Consider the following 22,126-nt stretch of genomic DNA (forward strand, 5'->3'; position numbering starts at 1 on the left):
AAGCAGACGAAAAACTTTATTGCGGAATGTAAAATTATGAAAAGTACAACAACAGGTAAAACTAGCTATGTAAACATATGAAATGGAGGAGAAAAAAGAGAGGACGAAAGTGGAATAGGAAATGCAAGAAGAAAAGGAAGAGAAAAGTGGGAGAGAGGTAAGAGAAAATTGGAAGAGAGAAAGAAGAGGGTAGAGGAATGGGAAGAGCCAGGGACAAACAGAAACCTTCATTAACAAATAATTACAATATAAGATTACTAAAATTACAGTTGTTTACCCTTTCAAAGGATCCAGTTTTTATAATTTACTAACTTTTTTCAGTGTATATACAACGGGAAAAGCCTTGGGACTACCTGTAAATTGAATGTTCTTCTACTCATTTTATGAAATTGCTACTTTTCAAGAAATAAAAAAGTCCATTCCTTTCGAATAATTCTCAGAAATCAGGAGCTTAGTACAGAGGAAAACAATCTACGTAGTGAACGTTCTCGAGTGTCTAATAAGAGGGAGGATCGTCATTCGGTACAATATGACCAAACAACATTTGCTTCACTCGTAATGGTTCACTTTTTACTGTTATATCAACATTAACAGTTCTAAGACGACTCCATAATGCAAGTTTACATACTAGAAGGCCATTACGGGTCTTCACTCTACTCCCTAGACATCGTACTGTCCATTTCCAATGGGCGCGTGATAATAGCCCCAATGAAGATGGATTTTATACATAAATGAAGCCAGAATTGGACTAATAACAATCGACGAAAGAAGAGGAGAAAACGAAGTCAAAAACGACTTAATTCTTTTGCGAAGTTGATACTTATCAAGAGGGTACCATAATATTCAACCACCGCACTACATTAATTTGAATACCAGAAAATATAAGTCAACTTCGAAATGAAGTTAGTATACCCATTATCTATCCCATAAGTAAAAGTTTTGTGTTTATGTCCAATATCATAGCGCGTTAAGGATACATACAGATTGCAGTGCACGAATATTTCATAAGAAACTAGAAATCATATGATTTTGCCAATAAGTCAATATTTTATAGTAAAGTGTAGATTATACAGACAGTAGAAGACCTTTATTCCTAAACCAAATGATTTTATTATATTTTTTTCAACATTTTTTAAACTAAATGTTACACAAAAAACACTTTGTGGAACATTTTGTTAAAAATGCAGCATTTCCATCAATTTTTTAGCAGAAGATATTATAAAGAAGATTTGAGCTGTCAAAAAGGAAGCAGTATACATCTTGGAGGAGCTGACAGAGGAAGACTTCCAGCATTGTTTCAAATAATGGGAGGATCTCATGGAATGTTGTAGGGATAGAATATTCGTATTGATCATAAGTAAAAATATCCCATTATTAAATATGGATACCTCGTAGTTTGTATCAACTTACCTGATCGTAATCTAAAATATTAGTGTTGATCATAATACTATCTGTGTCTCCGTACACAACATTGTAACTCATTTTTTGTATCATATCCCTGGTATTCGTCAATATTTCTCTACCTTTTTGTGTAACTAGAGCGGCTAAATTTTTGGCGTAGAATCTCGAATTTGAAAAACCCAAACAACCATACATACTGTTAGCTGTTAATTTCAAAGCCATTTGTCTAATATCGTATTGCATGCGTAAGTCATTAGGTACATCGGGTTTTTTCATCAATTCTTTAACCTGACGTCGACTTTCCACCAATTTTCTAATTTCTGTTGGTAAAATACCAGGAGGCAGACTACTGTCTGGTAAAAACAGGTTCTCGTCGTTATCACTAACAGGCAATGTAGTGAAACAGATATTATATTCTTGTATGATGCTGGGATACAACGAATTGAAGTCCATTAGCAAAATGAGGTTGTCGTAAAAACCTATTTTTGGTTCCAACACCAAACCTAAAAAAATAATTTTATTATTTCCATTTTATGAAAGAAATAAAAATATGAAAACAGAAACAAATACTTCATGATAAACGTAAAAACAGAAAAGCAATAAACTACAATATAGAGCAACAAAACTAAAATAAAGAATTTAATTACTGAGCTAATAGAGAGCAGTACAAAAAAATAAAAAGGAGTGAAGGTCATATAAGAAGCAAAAAGAAAGATGCAAAAAGAAAGATGCAAAAAGAATTCTGGAGAGGAAATTTTCATATAGAAAGTAATAATACCAAGAAAAACTTTAGAAAAAAGATAATGGAAATAATTAACTAAGAAGAAATAACACAAAGTTCGTACCAACTTTGTATGACATTTCTAAAGTGCTGGAGACTAACAATAATCACGAAATAAACAAAGATATAGAGAACAAAGTTCAATATACAAAAAAAGCGCCAATAAAAATGAAAATAGCCAAATAGTAAACTATATCTATATGGGATCATCTGAACCATATCTGAGCATTGAGTCTAAGAAAAAAATATGAGACGTTATAGAGGTCTATTAATCAGTAGGCCCAGCCACACCTAAAACTTCAGTCAAGTGTCTTTAGTAGGTAACTTAGCTGGAAGAAAAATTTCTGTGAGTCCAGCAAAAGTTATTGCATATAATATTAACAAAATATTTAATTGCAGATTCTCCAAGAGAGACGCAGCCTTATAATACCTTGGTAATCTGGTTGACAATAATTTAAACCATTAAGGTCCTGTTAAGAACTAGATACTGAACCATAAAAATGCAAAAGTACACAACACGGTTGAAAGATGGTCTTTTTAAGCAATAGCATGAGGATATCTCCTATATAGCAGTGAAGCTTGGATGCTGACAGAGGACAACAAAGAAAGGTGATGAGATTGGAAAAGAGAGTGATAGGAAACATGTGAATGGAGAATCAATACAATGCTGAAATTAATGACATCAATGTACTATATACTTTATCAAAACACAAAGACCCCAATGGTTTGGATTTATTTGGTAAGTTTGTGAAGTTAACTCGGAGGTTCATTTACTAAAGTATATGGGATCGATTACAATTAAAAATTACGACAGTAGACTTTGTACTTGATGAAAAGTAGATCATCCAAGTGAGTTACAACCTCTAACTCTCTTAGGAACCTGATGGGAAATTCAACCAACAAAAATTGTCGAGTACAAACAGGATCCATGTGTTCCTAAATCCATTGTACGGTTCGTTTAATTTTTCTAGGCAATCCCAAACGAGTTTGGATTTTATGATATTTGGTTCAGGGCCCTTACACTCCTATTCCAGTTCCGCTGTTTTTGATCCATTCATATACCATTTAATGACATTTCTATTCATTTCTTGTATGGTGTTTTCATCCCACATGATTTTACAGTTTATTATTGAGGTAAAGTTTTTCTCAAAGCTAAATTTTTCCGATGTATCATCCTGAAGCATATCCCAGGTTTGGTCACTATTTAGGAACGGCTTTTCTTTGGTTATTCTAAGTGATTTTTCTCTGACACGATTTCCAGTACCATGTGGAGAAGATTTAGAATAACTTCTAGTGCAGCTGGGCCAGATTTAATGGGCCCGGTTGCACATAAGCAAGCCAGTCTTTGTACCTTTAAGAGAATGTTCCTCGTGGTATCCAGATATGTATGACTTCCTATGTCAAAGAATCGTTCAACCACTACCATGACAGATGCCAGCAGGACATGTCTTCTAAACGTCGATTAACTTGGCATTAATTTTAATAATAACTAAAATCTACTGAAGAACAAACTTCTAAACCACAGAGTAAACATGTAAGCCAGCAGACACTTATTTACCACACGGATCACAAAGAAAGCTTGTGAAGATTCTGGCTCTGAAAATATCGAAAAGGTTGCAGAAATATTATGGGAAGCCTACTTTAATGTAAACGCAAGTTTTTGAATACCACAAAGTGTTCAGTTCACCTCCATTGACTAAGATTACATCAAAAAAGTTAAAGAACTGGTGTTCGAATTTCATCTTGTCTACAGAGATAGCAGAAGCTTCTGACATTCTCCTATGGATCGATTGAAAATATTTTAGTTCTAGCAAAAGACCTAGATATTTTGCAAAAACAACGTCGAGTAGAGGTCGCAAAAGAGATACTTAACAACATAGTTGAGGAAATTGTCCAAAATTCCAGCAAATGGTAATTCAAAAATTCTTTCCACAGTATCAAACAGTCAATAATGTAGTTTTTTGGCCAATCACGAAAGAGCGTCTCTGTGACTTTTCCTCTTTCCGAAACTCAAAAATCCGCGCTATGAGTCCATTAATGCAATAAAAATTGATTCGCTTAAGATACTGAAGACCATTATGGCCGAGGTTTACAAGTGTGTGGAAAATTAAAATAAACGTTGGCATGCTTGTATTGTCCTATTTTGAAGGCGATAACAAAAATTTCGTGTCGAATTTGATCGCATACTATAAAATAATTTAATAGATTTTGTATTTGATACAAAAAACTTGGGAAGTAACAAATTTTAAATACTTTTGATTGGCAATCTTAAGTATTCAACCCCTATGAATTGACGGATACAAGCAGTATCATGTCTACTAAATTTCATCTCAAATATAGAAAGGGCCCTTTCACCCAGTAGTCTCAAATAATGATGAAGTTTAGACACTGACAGAAGACGACAAAGAAAAGTTAAAGAAGATTGGAAGATTAAAAAATGATACAATGATCTTCTGCAAAAAAGAAAAACATATAGCATGATAGCACTTTCTATTCCAGAGTTGAACTAACCTCCCGTTTGGTTCTCCGGGTAGAGGCTAGTCTGAAGGACCTATCAGGCAAAACTAATTTTAAGATAGATTTCTGCAATATACGAGGTCTTAACACGAATATAAACACTGTACACCAACATCTGCAGTCGAAGAGACCTCATATTCTGGATCTAATAGAAACAAAGGTGAACTCAACAACATCCAAGGTTCACCTTGTATATCCTGGATACAACTTACACACCCGATTCAGATATAATTTTCGACTTGCAAAGTCTCCAATGGTTTGAATATATTTAATGTACAGATGGCTCTCAAAAGCCTGCAACATGATAAAAAAGATTAGACAATACCATAAATAATCTCAGGATGGAGGTTGAAGGCAGAAGATAAAATATCAAGGGTGGATCCAGGCTCTTGACAAAGGAGGGTGGTCATTTTAAGCCTTTTACCACATCGAATATCTATTCTTTTGAATCGTTCATCTAAAAGCGCCCTTTTTCGAATGATTCCAAAAGAACTGCGACTCTTCTTGCCTTCCTCACTAGTTCAACTTTTTTCGTCTATCCCAAAAACCGACTTTTCGAGTGATTCGATTCTTAAGTTTGCTAGTTCTTTTACGGAAATTTGAGTCTTTCGAGTAGACCAACTCCTAAGTCGTTTACCCATAGAGCCCTAGACCGACTCCCGGTTCCTTTTTCGATCAGTTTGATTTGATTCATATTAATTAGTTTATGTCAGATTCTTCTACTTCCTAGTATTGAATTTTCTGAGCATTTTATTTTTGTTTTATTAGGTATTGTTTTGATATTCGATATATTTGGAGCTACTGGCTCCCTTTATCCACGGTGTAAAATAATTCGTACTTTACATATTCCTGCTTACGCCCTTTTATAAAAAACAAAAAACCAAGTTAATCAATCGGGAATTAAGGGGGGGGTCATGACCCTCATGACCCATTCTGGGATCCGCGCTTGTAAACTATTGCGGAGGTCTATTGTTCTCACCCGAAACTGTAGCAATTTTGAAGGAAGTTTGGAAAGTTAAGGAAAGAAGAGTATATAACAGGATTATGCCTTACCTCCAGCATAAGTAGGTTTTTTCTTTGAAGATTTGGCAGTATCTCTTTTCGTCTTATATTCTTTATCTGGAAGTATAAATCCTTTTTCTGAAAACGCATGTAATAATAAAAATTCGTTTCTTTCCGATCTGCCTCCCATGAGGGTTTTAGACATAACATTACCGGCGATATTAGTGATTTGTAACGCCAATGGAATGACGTTTAAATTGTACATAATTTTGAGAATGTACATGGTGTCTTGCATGGTAAATGATATTAATTTGAGTACGTCTTGAGATGTTTTGAACATTTTGGGAATATCGTCAGGTTCTAGCTCCATTCTTTGATTTTCGTTTAATTTCAAAACAACTTGAGTAAGTGTATCCAAATCATAAGACCGAGATTTGATCAATTCTTTGGCAGATATTTTTATATCACAAACTAATCTTCCTGCAAACAGACTTTTTTCTAAATTCTTCTTCTCCGATCTTTTCAAACGTCCCAATTTGTTGAAAATGTTTGTGTTCATTTTTGATAATCTGTCTGCTAAGATGTTGATTTGGTAGCCTTGAAGGTCGTGTCCTACTATAAGATCTGGATCGATCGTAGAAAATTGGTTAACAAAATAGTTCAATAAACCCTTTTCAGAATCCATTTTTTGTACTTTTGTGGCTTTGTACTTATTTAGAGAATCGTGTATGTTAATTGGTAACATCTGGTCTGCAGGTGATGAAATAACTGAAATCAAGAAGAGAAAATTACTCATAGACAAATGATAGGTAATTATATTAATTTATATTAATTTTTAGAAAGAAGGTCCCAAATGTTTGGAGACCTAAATTAAAAATATATCGCTCCCCAATCATTTTCTTGAATTTTCTAATAAATTTCTTGCGACGTAGATTGCAAGCACAGCTTAAGGCACTGGAAATTTTAGTCTTTTTTAGTGATATTTAATTTTTGCTTATAAAAAAGTTTTTTGACAAAATTATATATACATTTTTTTATTTTATATTTTTTTTTCTTAAAAATATTCTCTCTATACTTCCACTTAATATTAATTTGATTTTGATATTTTCCCCAAGCGAAAAAGATTTCCTTATTTTGGGGTGTCCTCCTCAGAAGTCTGCTCCGGCGACGCCATTCATCCTGGATCCGTCTTGGTGCCAGATTGATCCGACCTGCAGTTGTCTGTGGATCCAGCCCTTGTTGGGTAAATCGAGGTAAACCTTCTAGTTGGCAAATAGCTACTGAATTGGAAGATAAAGAATAGACAGATTTGTCAGTCCTGAACCTTTCGGTGGAATCTGCTAGAGGACAATAAAGAAAACCCTAGAAAAGATATTTAAAAAAATCCAGTGGAATAATCTACAGGAATTAAATCAGGAAACATACTCCTGGGAACCTATAACCATAGAAAATATATATATTTTCATGAGGAGACGGAGTAGTAAAGGATTAAAATTCCTGTTGCTTACATCCACATCAAACTAAAACTAACGGAAGGTGCAGCAAGAAGTCATTCAAAAACAAGCTGCAGAGAAGGAAAAGCGACTGATGGAAAGAAAATCCCATAAGCAACTGTTCCCGACATTAAAACCACGCAGTTGTAAAAGTCTTTGGTAAAAGAAGAAATTTGTTGGATGGACATGAAACTGTTTAAAATGACAGAAAGCAATAGCACTAGGTTCCACAAAATGATATCTTTCTCAGAAGGCTTTTTGATTTCGGCATCTACTGGGAGTTACAAAATCTACATGTAACTCCATTTTGTACTGATTTTTGTTTAAAGAATTTTTTGTACTGTAATTTCATAAAATATAGTTGACTTGAAAAGTTCACTGATATGCTTTGTTATATTTTCTTCCAAAATTTCATATTTTGTCAAAGCAAAGGACCGCAGGAGTTTGACCCATTTTTTTCACAAAAACTTGAATTCCCAAATAAGTTTAGCTTCAATTTGGTTTCTAGTATCATGGGCATTTAGCTAACAACCAGATCTGACTAACCCATGCTGAAACTGAGTGAAATCAGTTTTCCTGTTCTCTCAGAAGACTTGTTCGAGTTCAGCATCTACTGAGAGCTACAAAATCTTCTACATATACATAACTCCTTTTTGTGCACATTTTTTTAAAGAATTTTTTGTACTGTAATTTCATTGAATATGGTTGACATCAGAAGTTCACTAATGTTCTTTGTTATATTTCCCCCCAAAACTTCATATTGTGTCAAAGCCAAGCACCGCAGGTGTTTGGCCCATTTTTTGCACAGTTTTTTCCATAAAAACTTGATTTCCCAAATACGTTTAGCTTCAATTTGGTTTCTAGTATCATGGGCATTTAGCCAACAAACAAATCTGACTAACCCATGCTAAAACTGAGTAAAATCAGTTTTCCTGTTCTGTCAATAAATGAAAAACTGAAAAATGCGGAAATTTACCCTCACCTACAATACAAGAAAACTATTTTGAAAATAAAACTTTGTATAGTTGAGGAACATATGTATCGATTGGTAAAAGATAAAATAGTTTTCAATGAACTTACCGCAAAAATGTTGTTGGAAAGGTGGATCAGGTGGTTGCTTATCAACAGCATATTTCTTCTGTGTTAAGCACGATATCATAACAACTTCATGATTGCACGTTTTTCTATTGATACATGTTCTGATATTGATTGCCGCTACTATTAGTGGAGGTGGTGCAAGCGGTTTTTCCACCACTGTCAAATTCAAATCGAACATTTTCATACAATTCACCTCAAAGTGACACCAACTCAAAGGATTCGAAACTGGTACTGGATTCGATATATCCAACCAGCAAGGACCTTTAATTTTCCTTTCCAGAAAAAGAATTTCCAGGAAACTGGTATTGACTCCAAAAATTCTTGAAAACGTTCGAGTATTCGAAGACACTTTATCAATATCGATCTTTGGATCTGTTGCCTAAAATAAAAAAAAAAGTTATGGAAACTAGTCAATGAAGTATTAAAAACAGAAAGAAAGTAGATTCAAAGTATCAAAGACAATAACCAAATAATTCATGACATTGAGCAAATGTCCAATATATTTAATAAATATTGACTATAAAGAAAAGAAGTTAGTTGTCACCTGTTATATTTATATAGAGTAACTAAAAGTGAGGTAAAACAAATAATTAATAATGACTTGAAACCCAAAAAAACACCCTAGGTATAATAATATCAATGCTGAAATGCTAAAAGTCATCCACTCACTGCAATAATTAACAAATCACTAGAAACAGGGCAATTTCTAAAAGCATTGTGTTGTAATACCAATTTTTAAATCTGAAGACAGCAATGACGTGGCAAATTATCGCTCAATCTCACTGATGACAAACCTAGCCGAAGTATTAGAAAATATTGTGACAATTTACTATCAAACTCTTAATTTGGATTTAGAAATCCTAAGTCAACTCAAGATGCAATATATTTATTAACGAACACTATTTACGAATACATAAAGATAAACTAATAAAACGAGAAAAAATAAAATAGGTACAAAAATACTTGAGATTATACAAAAAATATATTGTGAAAATGTGTTCACAGAGCATTTTTTTATTTCAGTTTAACGTGCCTCGACAGCGCTAGTCATTGGCAAACAAAAACAATCATATGATACATAAGTTAAATAAAGGACTGTTACAACATCTATATAATTATATTTTCTCATACAGCTTGGTGGCTATAAGAAACTCTAGGTTTATTCTCATTTCCGACGGGCAGTTAAGTGTCTCCTTGAGGTTGGTTTTCGTACAGACACAGGAACAACTTTAGCAGACAGGACGACATCAAATAGCCGTGAGTAAGTTTCGTGTGGTCGATGCGAAGTCTTCTTATTGTCACAACTTCTCTCCTATTCAAAAAGTTTAGGGAAAGGTGAAAACTAGATCGGTGGATGTTATGTAATGATGTGGTACTCTTGCTCCATATATCGCGCCAAGATTTTTGAATGAAGTTTTTGAAGTTAGTCTTCAGATCATTGTCAAGCTGATCTGGGATATCAGGATGATTCATCGCGGCTTCTTTGACAATAAGTCAGTTTTATACTTTGAAGCAGACATGTAGATAAAACAACCATAGTCAAGCTTTGAGCGTATGAGAGCTCTGTAAACTCTTAGCAGTATGGTTTCTTTGGAGCTCTATTGAAGGTGGCTGAGGGTTTTAATTATGAACATAGAGCATTTGATACTTAAATTAAACAAACAATAACATGACATTTTAGTAATAAAATTAGTTATATATGTTTGTTATGAAATTTTACAGAAGCTAGCAATAGATATTATACAGAGTGAGTTTTATGTATGAAACGCCTTGTATGCAAGGGTCTTGTGATACAACCGATGTTATAGTGGTATTGACATTGTTGTCAGATCTTTCCTTTTTCCTGACTAATAATGAACTGTGTTATTTGAAATGGATCACCCTATATATTTTGTGTTTTTAGAGACCCTTAAGAAAACTAATTATTTTTCATGTGATATTCTCTATACCTGAATGCCATAATTCGTTTAATATGAATATTCTTCAATAATTTATGTGCTAATACAAATTTTGTCAGTGAGTTAATAAAAAATTTAACAAAACTGTTGCAGTAAAATATTCATCCAAATCATGATGCAGAAAACCTACAACAACTGAAGACAAATCTTCAAATGTTTGTGTCATGTTAGAAATTGTAGAAAACATAGTTTTCTACAATTGGAAATATCCAAGCCAACTCAGGTATAATACTATTTCCCTATAAATCTAAATACGCCGGACCATTTAAGTTACCCTCAATGAAAAAGGGACCAATTATTTTTTTCGTCTATTATTCCAGCCCGTACATTCAGTTTTTCGGGGGATTCACGCATCAAACGTGGAGGATTGTGACGTGAACAGTATCTAAAATTATTCCGATTTACGTTTCCATTGATACAAAAAGTGGCCTCATCGCAAAACACGACATTACTTAAAGAATTTGAATCGTTTTGATTGTAACATCCATCATTAGGTATGCGAACTATTCACGTCTATCAAAATCGTCATCTTACAACTCTCGAACTCTTGAATTTATTATCACACAAATATCTAAAGATTCGTTTTCAGTTGATTGTTTTTTTTTTGGTCCTGAATTGGGATAAATCTTTTACTGAACCAATTTCGATAAACTTCACTGACAGTAGTTTTTGTCTTGGGATTTCGGTTAAGATATAGATTATTAAAGATATTTACATGTTTCTTGTTGACATCTACGCCAATCATTATATCCAAATATCATTAAAATATCAATAATAATTTATTGAAACGTCAAATTTGTTATTGTAGCAGTCACAGCCACCTGAATGTATTATTTTAACTTATACAATAAAATATAATAAGTATTTTCTAAGGATTTCTGAAAACACAAAATATATAGTGTGATCCATTTGAAATAACAAAGTTCATTATTTTTCAGGAAAAGGAAATATCTGACAACAATGTATACCACCATAATACCTTGTACATAAAAATTTATAAAAATCGTACAAGCCGTTGAGGCGTTCTGTACATAAAGCTCACTCTGTATACTGATTTAATGTAGTTTGTGTGAATGATCAAAATAGTCAACTACAGACTTACAGGATATCGAACTTCCATATATTCTGACTCCACTGGTATATCCGGATCAAAAGCATATTTTTTGTTGATTGTTCTTGATCTGAAGGTGGTGACACCTATTGGTTTCAATATTCTATCATTGAACTCTTCGTACATTTTCTTGAAAGTAACGGGTGTGTCACCAAGTACACCTGTACGATCCATTTCCTTAAATAATATAAAAAGGCGATATAAAACAATTAGTTATGTAAAAAATTCTAATCTGCAGATTACAAATCATGCACTGTAACATTTTTCCCAGCTAGAAACTCTTCGGGGAGTGGTACCCAATCTCAATTAGTTTTCTAGTTAGAATGCCATGAATAATCAATATTAAACTAGACACCACCAACTTCTTAAAGGAAATATTGCTTTGTAGAACGTATACAAAACAATTATAGATACAGATATACAGATAGACAGTCTAAAATCTAAGGGGATTGTACACACATTACAACATTTAAGTCTAAAGTCGTGTCCTTCCTTTGCTAGTGGTGATCTAGACATGTATGCTACAACTCTTCATACAGTCCCAAAGTACTGATGAATATTTGGGACGGTTTCAGGAGGGTTAATTCTCCGCTTGGATCGATTCGATTACCAGGGCACGAATACCTGATGTTTTAGTGCAAATAGAAATTTTTTTTCCCACTTTCATGCCTTTCTTGACAAAATCTGCAGACACTGGTGTTTTCCATCTCAATTCTCATAAAGTAGCAGTATTATAAGAAAAAAGAAATCGAAAGGGTCATCATAATATTAGTTATAAACATTTTAATATTCATCATATAATACTTATATTATTTATCAATAAACTAATATTAGTTTAAGCTGAGGTTATTTCTCAGTTTTTTATTTTTTTTACTAGGTTGGTTGGTTTGGGGGCCATCGCTCCTCCTTGGATCCACCCCTGTCTTCTAGTGACAGTGTAATAAACTAATATTAGTTCAAACAGAGGGTATTTCTCAGGTTTTTATCTTTTTTTACCAAGATGGTTCACTTGCGAGCCATCGCCCCTCTTTAGATCCTCCCCTGCATGCGAAGGTTGTTCATACTTTGGTAAATTTATTTCCGAGGAACAATCTTGAATAGATATTCGTGTACTCTGCTATTTTCTTCATGCTTATTTTCAAGTGAATACCCCTCTGGGAAACAGGATGGTCCTGGCTCAATGAAAGAAGTTTTAGCCCTTTTTTTGCAAAATATTTGCTTTCTCATTTCCCTATTTTCTTTGCCTACTCCTAGACATTCCGTAACTGACCCTTTATTCTTGAATTAATTTCTCTTATGGTTGGTTGACGGATAGACTTGCTTTTTATCAAAAGTTTCAAGTTTCAACTCTACACAATGATTCACAATTTTAGCCACACAATTCAAAGCATCCTTTGTAAACATTTGAAGTTAACTCGTTTACTCCCTTGGTTAGAACTTCTTCGACTTCCATCCAAAATAAAAAAAAAGTCATAAAGGGCAATATCGGGTGAATGAGGCATCGTTGACATGCCTTTTGAGCTAAAACTCTATGCGTTGTTATAGTGCAAGAGCTTTCTTAAGCAGTTTAGGTATTACAAAAAAACTGTCCAGTCACTATTTAATTGGCAAGAACATAATTTTCATAATGCGAAAATTGATAAAAATGATCAACACTCTCTTCAGTCATAACTTTTACGTCTTCTGTTTTGTAGGAAGTTTTTATCTACTGGTGACTTTGTTATGCATCTAGGGAGCATACTCAAATATCTAGATCATATCTCTTGTGATTATCTGACTCCTGATTCGGTTGAAGTTAAACCCCCTTCGCTAAACATATTTGAACAAAATTGTGACTAAATTTTAAAAACTTGATTGATAAAAAGTGAATAATAGTGCTTCTTATCTATGCTTACAAAAATATAAAACTCTATTTTATGAAATTTACTTACATATTGTCTTGGAAGTACATAAAGTCTCCTATCTATATTTCTGACAGGTACACAACAGCTTACGAAGCTATTAGTTTTTTCGGAATAAGTTCTGCCAAATAAAAAAACAGTGCCTTTCTGTTTAAATGGATCTTCATAAGCATCCCACCAGTAAAATCTGAAAACCTTGAAAAATAATGTATTCAACAATAATTATGCAATTAAATTATTTTTAAATTAAAAATTGCTCAACTTAATTTGGAATAGCCCTTATTAGATGCCAAATCAATAATGAACTGAACGGATAGATAAGGAATCAGATGGAGTCTTACTGGAGAAACCCTCCATTCCTAAGACAATTCATACCTTTATCAGCTAAAAAGTCGGAGGAACTGCTTGTGATGTCCAAAAACGACATCAAACTGATGGAGGGTCTTCTGATAGATCAAGTACCACCTTAAGACGATAGGCATGACAGAGGACGACAACTGCAGGTTGTGCGAGCAAGCCATGGAAACAATAAAGCATCTACTCTGCGAAAGTACCTCGAAGAAGTAGTACTAACACCTTAGAAAGTGGGATACAAAACCAAAACCCCAGAAAAATAACCTCTTTTAGGAGAAATTTACCTATTTTAGAAGCAGAACAATTAGATGTAGTCTTGTACAAAATATCTTCTAGGTATAGATGCACAGTAACGACATCCAAAACAATCAACTGCTCCAAACCATCCAGTTCATCTTGGATCGCCATAAATTCTTATGAGATTTGACAGATTTGCGAGAGTTATGCTAAAAATTTTTTTAATACTCAAAAACTGAGAGATTATTTTTTCACAAATTATCTCTGTACACTTGTTCATTCGATAAAGCCAATTTTTCAAATTTTTCTTCATAGATCATCTATGGATTATTGCCACTGTTCAGCATTGTTGTGATGAATCTAACCAACCCCACTGAAACCTCTTTTTGGACTTAGATTATCGGGTTTTAATCACCAACTACAAAATTTGTGATATCTCACTGCTCTTTGATTTTCCAGGGCAAATTGTCGTTATATGATGGTGGTTTAACATTTTAATGAATTGTTACTGGAATAGACTTATTTTATCTACCAGCATATCTTTTCAGTTCTACACACGTAATCAAGTCTCAAATTTTTTCAAATCATCTATAAAAACGTTTTTTGAAAGTTCCGCAATATATATGAGCACATTCCTTGGATTAAGTCATTCTTTCATTCAATTCAGCCCTTCACCATACATAGATGTGCGGTTAGGATTATAAAAAAATTGAGTATCTGAATTTTTCCAATTTTTTTACCTAGGATCCAAATTTAATGCTACTTTATGGGGCTCAAGACTTACTACTACAAAAGGCAGAGAACTGGAAAGAGTTTGAAAATAACACATCATTCAATAAGTCTTGTGACTAACTAAGAAAAATACTTTTTTGCCAAAAATCGATTTTTTCATCATTGTAATCTCCTTAAATAGCAATACAATCATTCCAACCCTTCTCTACCGTGCTTGTAGAAGAATTCGTCTTTTGTCCCAAAATAGGCTCAGTTTCAGCAATTGCTTTCTCATTTGAGATGAATTACTCACCAGTGAGCATTTTTTGAGATCAGCGAACAGCCAGTAGTCACTGAGGGCCAGGTCTGGACTAGGAATGAGGAAGCATTTCAAAGTGTAAATCATTCAATTTAACCATCGTTGCCATTGACTTGTCAATCAATGCATTGTCTTGGTAAAACAGTGAATTTTTTATTCCGTTTTACCTTGATTTTTGAATTCAAACGATTCAACAAATCTATGTAGTATTCGCTATTGATTGTTTCTCCCTTTTGGAAATAGTCGATGAACAATATACCATGCGCATCCCAAAATACTCAAACCATAAACTCCCCAGCTAACTGTTGTGACTTTGGACGCTATATACCTGGTTCACCGACTGCAGTCCACTCTGATAATGATCCTTTTGATTCCAGAGTGAAGTGATTGATTCATGTTTCTGTTCTGAATCATCAACACGTTGTTTTTGATTAGAGTGTAAGTGAACACGGCAGTCATTTTCAAAAAAGCTTTCTTATGGTCAAATGTTCATGCATAATTGTAAACAGACTGCCTTCTGATATCTTTATCGCCTCAGTTATCTGACGCAATTTCAATTTACGATTAAATATAACCAATTTGTGGCACGAAAGCCTTCTTCTCCATCTTACTCCAAATTATTCAAGTCTTACTTAACAAACACATAGTTCAGAACCAGATGTAATGTATCTTCGAAATAACCAATGATGGTTTACCATATTCTTTGTATTTAAACATTAAAACTACTTTTGAAAAAACTATTGTTTATACAAGAAAATAATTAATTGAACTTGGATTCAATAATCCGACTACCGTACTCGAAGAATGGCATGATAATGGAACTTCAAGTGTCTAAGGGATGCTTGAAATCAATTAACTATGATGTTGGTTTCCATTCACATTCACATTAATATAAGACAAAAATTAAGTAATCCGAGACGATACTTTAAGGGGCTCTTTGTATCATTTAACTAGATCGTTAATAGATCCTAATAGTTGTAGAGGTTGTAACTCATCTCAGTCTGGGTTACATACATGCAATGTTGCCTAATTTTAAACAGGAAATAGTTATGTCAGAACACCAGAATCATTTGAGAAGTCTCAGACACATTCCTGATCAAGTATGGGATACCACAGAGTAGTATTCTGGGGCCATTATTCTATTTACTATATACAACAGAAAAAACTGTAACAGAAATATCCAATAGTTGCCACAGTTCACATCCAACACGAGTTACGCCTGTTAGAAGATTGGGCGAGGAAGTGGAAAATAAAAAAAATGAAAAAAATTTGCACAAATAACATTTAATTTGAGAAAGAACCAATGTTCATAAGTCACTATAAATAATGTAAAAATAGATTCAGTACGTTATCTTGGAATACACCTGGTTCCAAACCTAAACGGGAAAGAGCACATAGTCAAAATTGACAATTCAAAATGTTATATTGGTTATTAGGAAGAAAATCCAAATTAGTTATGAACAACACGATTTTAATTTATAAGACTGGAATTTGGCATGGAAGTTTAGGGTTGTGCCAGTAAATCAAATATTGATATCCTCCAGAGGACTCAATCCAAAATACTACATGCAATGATAATGCGTATCTCTGTAAAGATATTGGCATATCGTACATCACAGAAGAAATCCAGAAGCATTGCAGCAAGTATCATGACATGAGATTCCTCTAATACAATCATTATTAAAACGCCAAAAATAAAGACGAATCAAATGAAATGTAAAGGCCCCTTCACTTGAAGAGATCTTTTCATACCATTAAAGAACTTGGGAGTTCTATTCCAGCCAATTAGCTTCTAGAATACTTGATTCTGATTGCTGATTTATGTACAAACAAAAAAAATGTAAATGTTTCTATGGAGTCAATAAAATTATCCATCTTACGCCACCTCACCCCCCCCCCAAGGTGATAAATTTTTAAACAGAAATTTTTTATAGAATTGAGTAAAACAAAATTACCTTTTTACCATTGACTTCAACTAAAGGTATGTCGGTTTTATCCAAGAGGGCTTCTGTTTTTTCTTCGGTATCAATAGTTTTATTTACAAAATTTTCCCATTCACTCTCCATCTCAGCCTGCAACTCATCACTAAATCTCTCACTGGCTTCTGCAACGTTTTGAGATTCAAATTCTTCAATTTGAGTTATATCAAACTCATCGTCGAAGCCTTCCTGAGATTGATCAACCTCTATGATTTGGCTGTCGGTATTAGGTGAAGTTTTATCATCTTCGATATCCATATTTGTTAAAGTATCATCAAAAGATGTATCTTTGGATGCATTTGGATGCTCGATTTCAGCTTTCTTGACACATTCACTTTGAAGCTTTTCAACTTTTAGGATATCAGTCTAAATAGAAAAAATTAATATTATAATATAAATAAGATAGATAAATTTGAGTTTATAAACTGAGTTTTTTAATAATTTTTTATTCAAAAAAAAGAAAGAAAATTATTCCAGAGTATAGAAATATATAGGGTGTGTGTATTACGATGCTCGCAGCTTTATTGAGCTTCTCGTTTCCAGGAGTTTACACTAGTTCATTCAGGATGGGAATGCAACATATACAACTTGACCAACTTTCACATTTATTCATGAAGAAACACTATTCTATGAAATATTACAATAATTGTAAATAATAAACTTTGTAAAGGCACAGTAACGATATATTTGATTAAATTAAACTTAAACATGTGGTTCTTTCTGTGTCTGTCTCTGTTCTCTCTCCTAAGCACACCTTTTAGTTTTTAGCTGCTGTTCGGAAAAGCAACGTTGCCGTTAGTACCTTTCTATTATAATATCTAAAGAATATGAGAGCGAACGCAACAGGGTGTTTCAAAGAAAAATAATTCCGTCTCTAGGATAGATAGAAAATTGAAAAATATTTGGGGTTTGCTCAGGGCCGGATTTAGTTATTTTGGTACCCAAGGTCCAATAATTTTTTCCGCCCCTTAGTCTGGTCAAAGTTGCTTTACTAAAAACCTTTATTAAAAAAATTGTAATAGGCTTCTTACCTTATTTTTTTTAAAAGGGTTAGTTATTATTTGCTCCTTGCAGCCGTTTCGATCAGATTCCTTGTTTAGGACAGGTTTGGTAACTTCTTTTAATGTAGAGTTTGATGCTTCCGATTTGGTAACTTTTTTCAATGTAGAGTTTGATGCTTCCGAATTTGTAACTGTCCTTTCCAATGCTCGTTTTTTGGTAGGTTGTGAAAAGTTTTTCATGTAGTCTTTAGCTGCTAATTTTTTTGCTAGTGCTGAATATTCCTTTATTTTCGGCTTCTGAATAGTACTGGTGGAAGGAGATGAATCAATTTCTCCTAGAATTTCTGATAACATTTCATCATCATCGATTTTAGTTTCCTAAAAAATACAAAGTGAAAATGGGATTCATTGGTTATTGAAAGTTGATATATGAATGCCAGAAAAAGAATTTCAACACCGAGATGTGACAAAATTTCTCAAAGGCTTGGACATCAATAAAGCCACTGGCCCAGATGACCCACCAAACTTAATGAACTAACAAATCCGCTATGCAAACTCTTTTTCCCTATCATATAAAAGAGGTATCTTCCCTGCAGATTTGAAACTTGCTGGGTCAAACCTATTATAAAAAAAAGGAAAAAAGATAGTTCTCAACAACTACCATCCAATTGCTTTAGTCCCTACCATTGCCAAGGTAATGGAGAAAGTGGTTAACTAGCAAATCTTGAGTCTACTAACATCATGAGCTACCATCTATACGGCTTTCGTAAACATAGATCAGCTGGGAATCTTCTGGCCTATGTCACCACCAACCTATGGACTGCAGCTATAGAGAAATATGGGGAATCCAATGCTTATATCCACCATGTCTGTAAGGATGATATTTTTCTTTCTTACATCTCTCTCTAGCATTTCAATCTTTTTTCCTGCTTCCTCACTTTATCCTGTAAATTATTGTTTTCTTTTTCTTTCTCCTCTACTTTTTGTATAAAGTTTTCTAATTTATCATTCATAACTTTTAATTTGATTTCAATCCAAGTGAACAGTTCCTTTAATTTGTCCATTTTAGTTATACACAACGATAAGGATATCACCCAGTTCAACACTTAGGAGATTCCTCCCTTCTTTGTGGTAACTTATGGTTTCCAGTTTAGTTTTCTAGTATTCCGGTTATAATTGTCAAAACATTGATTTTTTTGTCGAATCCTTTTACTTTCAAAAAACATTTCCCAAAATTTCGTAGTTTTTGCTCTAGGTGGCTGGTGACCAACTCGACAAACAGATGTGGCTCATGAGCACCTGGTTCACTTTCAGATGCTCAGAACATCAATTTATCGGGATTCTTATCTTTGGAGATTTGCAAGCCTTTGGAATCAGCTACCAAGGGACGTCTTTCTCAAACACTACACCCTGCAATAGTTCAAGATCAATATCTACAGGCATTTTCACATAACAGGCACTACTTGAACTACTCAACTGTAATAGTAAAATAATAATAAAAAGAAAATTTAGTTGGACACTTACAGTTTTCTTTTTGGTCGGTAAGTTGGATAACATTTGTTGAATTTTTCCTTTTCCAGCATTTTCTGAAACGTTCTTGCTTTTTCTTTTGATTCCTTTCCCTTTGGCAGAAGCTTGGGCAATCGAATCTATATCCAAATCATCATCAAAAATGTCCCTTCCATCTTCCACATATCCACTACCATCTGTAATTAAATTTAGTAGTATTAATGATTGTCACAATCTCAACTTACCATAGTTCATAGTAGACAATAGTGGGCGGCTATACACCGTGCCCCACTTGAAATGCCCATGTTCTTTCAAAAACCGATCAGGCGCTGTGACTTGAACATTTTGATTAATTAGAATATGATTCCTCACTGACTGAGGATGGGTACCGCATCATTGCCCCAGCAGCTGTTCTTCACTAGCCCAGTGGTAGTAAGAAAAATAGGAAATAATGCCTGATCAAGTGGGGCACGACAGGCCTATCAGTACACCTATGCCCCCTTGGCCTCCCACTATTCTACTATAAACTATGTATCTAAACAAAATTTTTAATTATATGAGAAAAAAAGAGAAACCCAAATTAAAATTTGAGGAACCTAATATTCTCTATATACTTTGATTTTTAGATGATCTAGATAAGCGTAAACCACAGAAACTGAATAAAACTTCCAATAATACAAGAAAGTTAAATGTATAGTTTTTATTAGAAAATGTTTTAGAATTTCTTCAAGATATTATTAATTAAGATAATAGATCATTATTCATGCTCGGTTAAATAAATAAAATATTGCATCACCATCATCTACAATCCAATCATCATCATATCTGGATAAAACTTCTTTTACATATTGTTTCTCCTCGACAACTTCGTAAACGTTATCTACTTCTTCAACTTCATACTTGTGTTTTACTCCCTTTTTAAGCTGTTTGAATTTTTCGAAGGCCTTTGCTTTATATGAAGTATCTGCTCTTGACCTCCGACTGGTTCTTCTGTCTTGAGCTAAAATTTAACAGTAATTACCTACTTATCAAAAAATATATTCGCTATCTTACCAGAATCTTCCATATTCTAAAGTTGACTTTAAATTACAAAAATAATCAGAAAAATATATAAACTTCTTCATAAGTTTACTGACATTATTATTTATCTGTGCAACTAACATACAAACAAAATTGGCGGCAAACTTTCTGTCACTTTATTTGACATATGTCGAAATGTGGTAAAGTGCATTGTACAAATCAGTATGTTGTTTAAAATCTGTATATTTGCAAATATATTTATATGTTATATCTATAATATCTACGGGGCAGATAAATAATGTTAATTCAGCGAATATTTATTGTTATCTAGATGCGAATACTGCTTCTATTTTCTGGGAGATTAGTTTTAGAGATTAACGCTGATTGGCTGTTTGTATTACGCTTGTCTTTACTGACAGCTTTACCCTCCACTTGTGACCACGCTCTAAAGCGCAGTTTTTGAATATACTTATAAAATTTTTACTGTTTCTATTGTCAGTGTCCAGACAGATATAATCCATATGTTAGCCGACTGATAAAATTAAATGCTGTATTTATTTTTCAAAAAGCATTGCGATATGAGGAATAATAGTGAAGTTTCAAAACGTTGAGTAAATTGTTTGCGGTATTTTAAAGTCTAAAAGAGAAGAATACAAGCATATTAACGTCAAAATCATATGACTGTCAACTTTATTTAAAATGAAAAAGTGAATAAATCTAAAACAATAGTTAATAATGGGTGAAAACAATATACTTCCTAAAGAAGATTCAGAAAGCAAAATGAACGAGACACCAAATGGAACGTCAGAAAATCCTACGGACGAAGAAATGGATACAAATTCACAAGAAAATAGCAACGATGAAAACGATGATAATTTGGAGGATATGACACCGGAGGGTAATACCTATATTAAATTATTAGGATAACATCGTATACGGAAAGTTTTATTTTAGAAATTGCAGCACTCGATAATCAACTGGATGCTTTAAATTCTGCTTTAGATGATATTGAACAAAAAAATGATTTTATCCATTCCCAATTACTGGAATTACTCCATGCGAACAGAGAAATACGCCAACAGATGCAACAAGATCAAAATCAAATAGATCATTCATCTGATGATAGTAAAGCAAATTAGAAAAAAAATTCAGTTATCATTCCACTTCCATATGATATTGTTAAATTTTTTATTAACATATTTAATAATGTGTCAATTCAAAATGAAATGTTTAACAAAAAATTTGATATTAGAAAAGTGAAAAAATTGTTTCAACTATTATTATAATGACTTGAAGATTATATAAGTATGTAATAGATATGCTTAAAATTGATTATAAACTTCGAATTCAAATGTGCAATGTAAGCTATAATTGTTCCAAAGATGTTTAGATATTTGCTAGTTGGTTCCATGGAGAGAAAAATATTCTTGTTTCCTATAAATACTAATAAATGTTATTGAATGAATTAAAAACTTAATCCCATTTCAATATATAGATTTGACATTGATAGGGGATGCTATACATAGTGGAAATTTTTCTCTATTTTAAGTTTTAGTTGTTAGTTTGAGTTAAAATTCTCAAATCTTTATTCCCGAATCATTAATCAATGACTTCACCATCAGCAAACGATAATATTGAAAGTGGTCATGCGACCGGTCCCCTAATGTTTAGCTAAACTTCTGTGACCCAAGCACACCTATGCTAAAAATCATTAAGTGTAATATATAAAAAAAT

General features: G+C 33.2%; 2 protein-coding genes across 2 annotated transcripts in view; one reads left to right on the plus strand and one right to left on the minus strand.

Annotated features, from left to right (window-relative positions):
• LOC130448090 (DNA polymerase alpha catalytic subunit) overlaps positions 1 to 20,903 on the minus strand; it is a 29,862-nt gene extending 8,959 nt beyond the window's left edge. The window contains exons 1-10 of the mRNA XM_056785286.1: positions 20,426 to 20,903; positions 20,169 to 20,372; positions 19,388 to 19,569; positions 17,894 to 18,241; positions 16,839 to 17,228; positions 13,293 to 13,457; positions 11,353 to 11,538; positions 8,275 to 8,671; positions 5,753 to 6,469; positions 1,411 to 1,904 (exon numbers count right to left, since the gene is read on the minus strand). Coding sequence (XP_056641264.1) covers positions 1,411 to 1,904; positions 5,753 to 6,469; positions 8,275 to 8,671; positions 11,353 to 11,538; positions 13,293 to 13,457; positions 16,839 to 17,228; positions 17,894 to 18,241; positions 19,388 to 19,569; positions 20,169 to 20,372; positions 20,426 to 20,438 — 3,096 coding nt within the window. The 5' untranslated portion in view covers positions 20,439 to 20,903. The remainder of the gene's footprint in view (positions 1 to 1,410; positions 1,905 to 5,752; positions 6,470 to 8,274; positions 8,672 to 11,352; positions 11,539 to 13,292; positions 13,458 to 16,838; positions 17,229 to 17,893; positions 18,242 to 19,387; positions 19,570 to 20,168; positions 20,373 to 20,425) is intronic.
• Positions 20,904 to 21,048: 145 nt separating this feature from the next.
• LOC130448091 (UPF0184 protein CG14818) lies at positions 21,049 to 21,864 on the plus strand. The gene is made up of 2 exons (XM_056785287.1): positions 21,049 to 21,290; positions 21,347 to 21,864. Exons 1-2 carry the CDS (start codon positions 21,128 to 21,130, stop codon positions 21,529 to 21,531), a joined length of 348 nt encoding a protein of 115 aa, XP_056641265.1. The 5' UTR covers positions 21,049 to 21,127; the 3' UTR covers positions 21,532 to 21,864.
• Positions 21,865 to 22,126: the final 262 nt, after the last annotated feature.

Source organism: Diorhabda sublineata, chromosome 8, assembly GCF_026230105.1.
Source record: "Diorhabda sublineata isolate icDioSubl1.1 chromosome 8, icDioSubl1.1, whole genome shotgun sequence".
Classification (NCBI taxonomy): domain Eukaryota; kingdom Metazoa; phylum Arthropoda; class Insecta; order Coleoptera; family Chrysomelidae; genus Diorhabda; species Diorhabda sublineata.

Coding starts and splice junctions, on each gene's coding strand:
- LOC130448091 (XM_056785287.1), top strand. CDS start 21,128: ATGGGTGAAAACAATATACTTCCTAAAGAAGATTCAGAAAGCAAAATG. Junction 21,291..21,346: donor GGAGGATATGACACCGGAGG/GTAATACCTATA, acceptor GTTTTATTTTAG/AAATTGCAGCACTCGATAAT.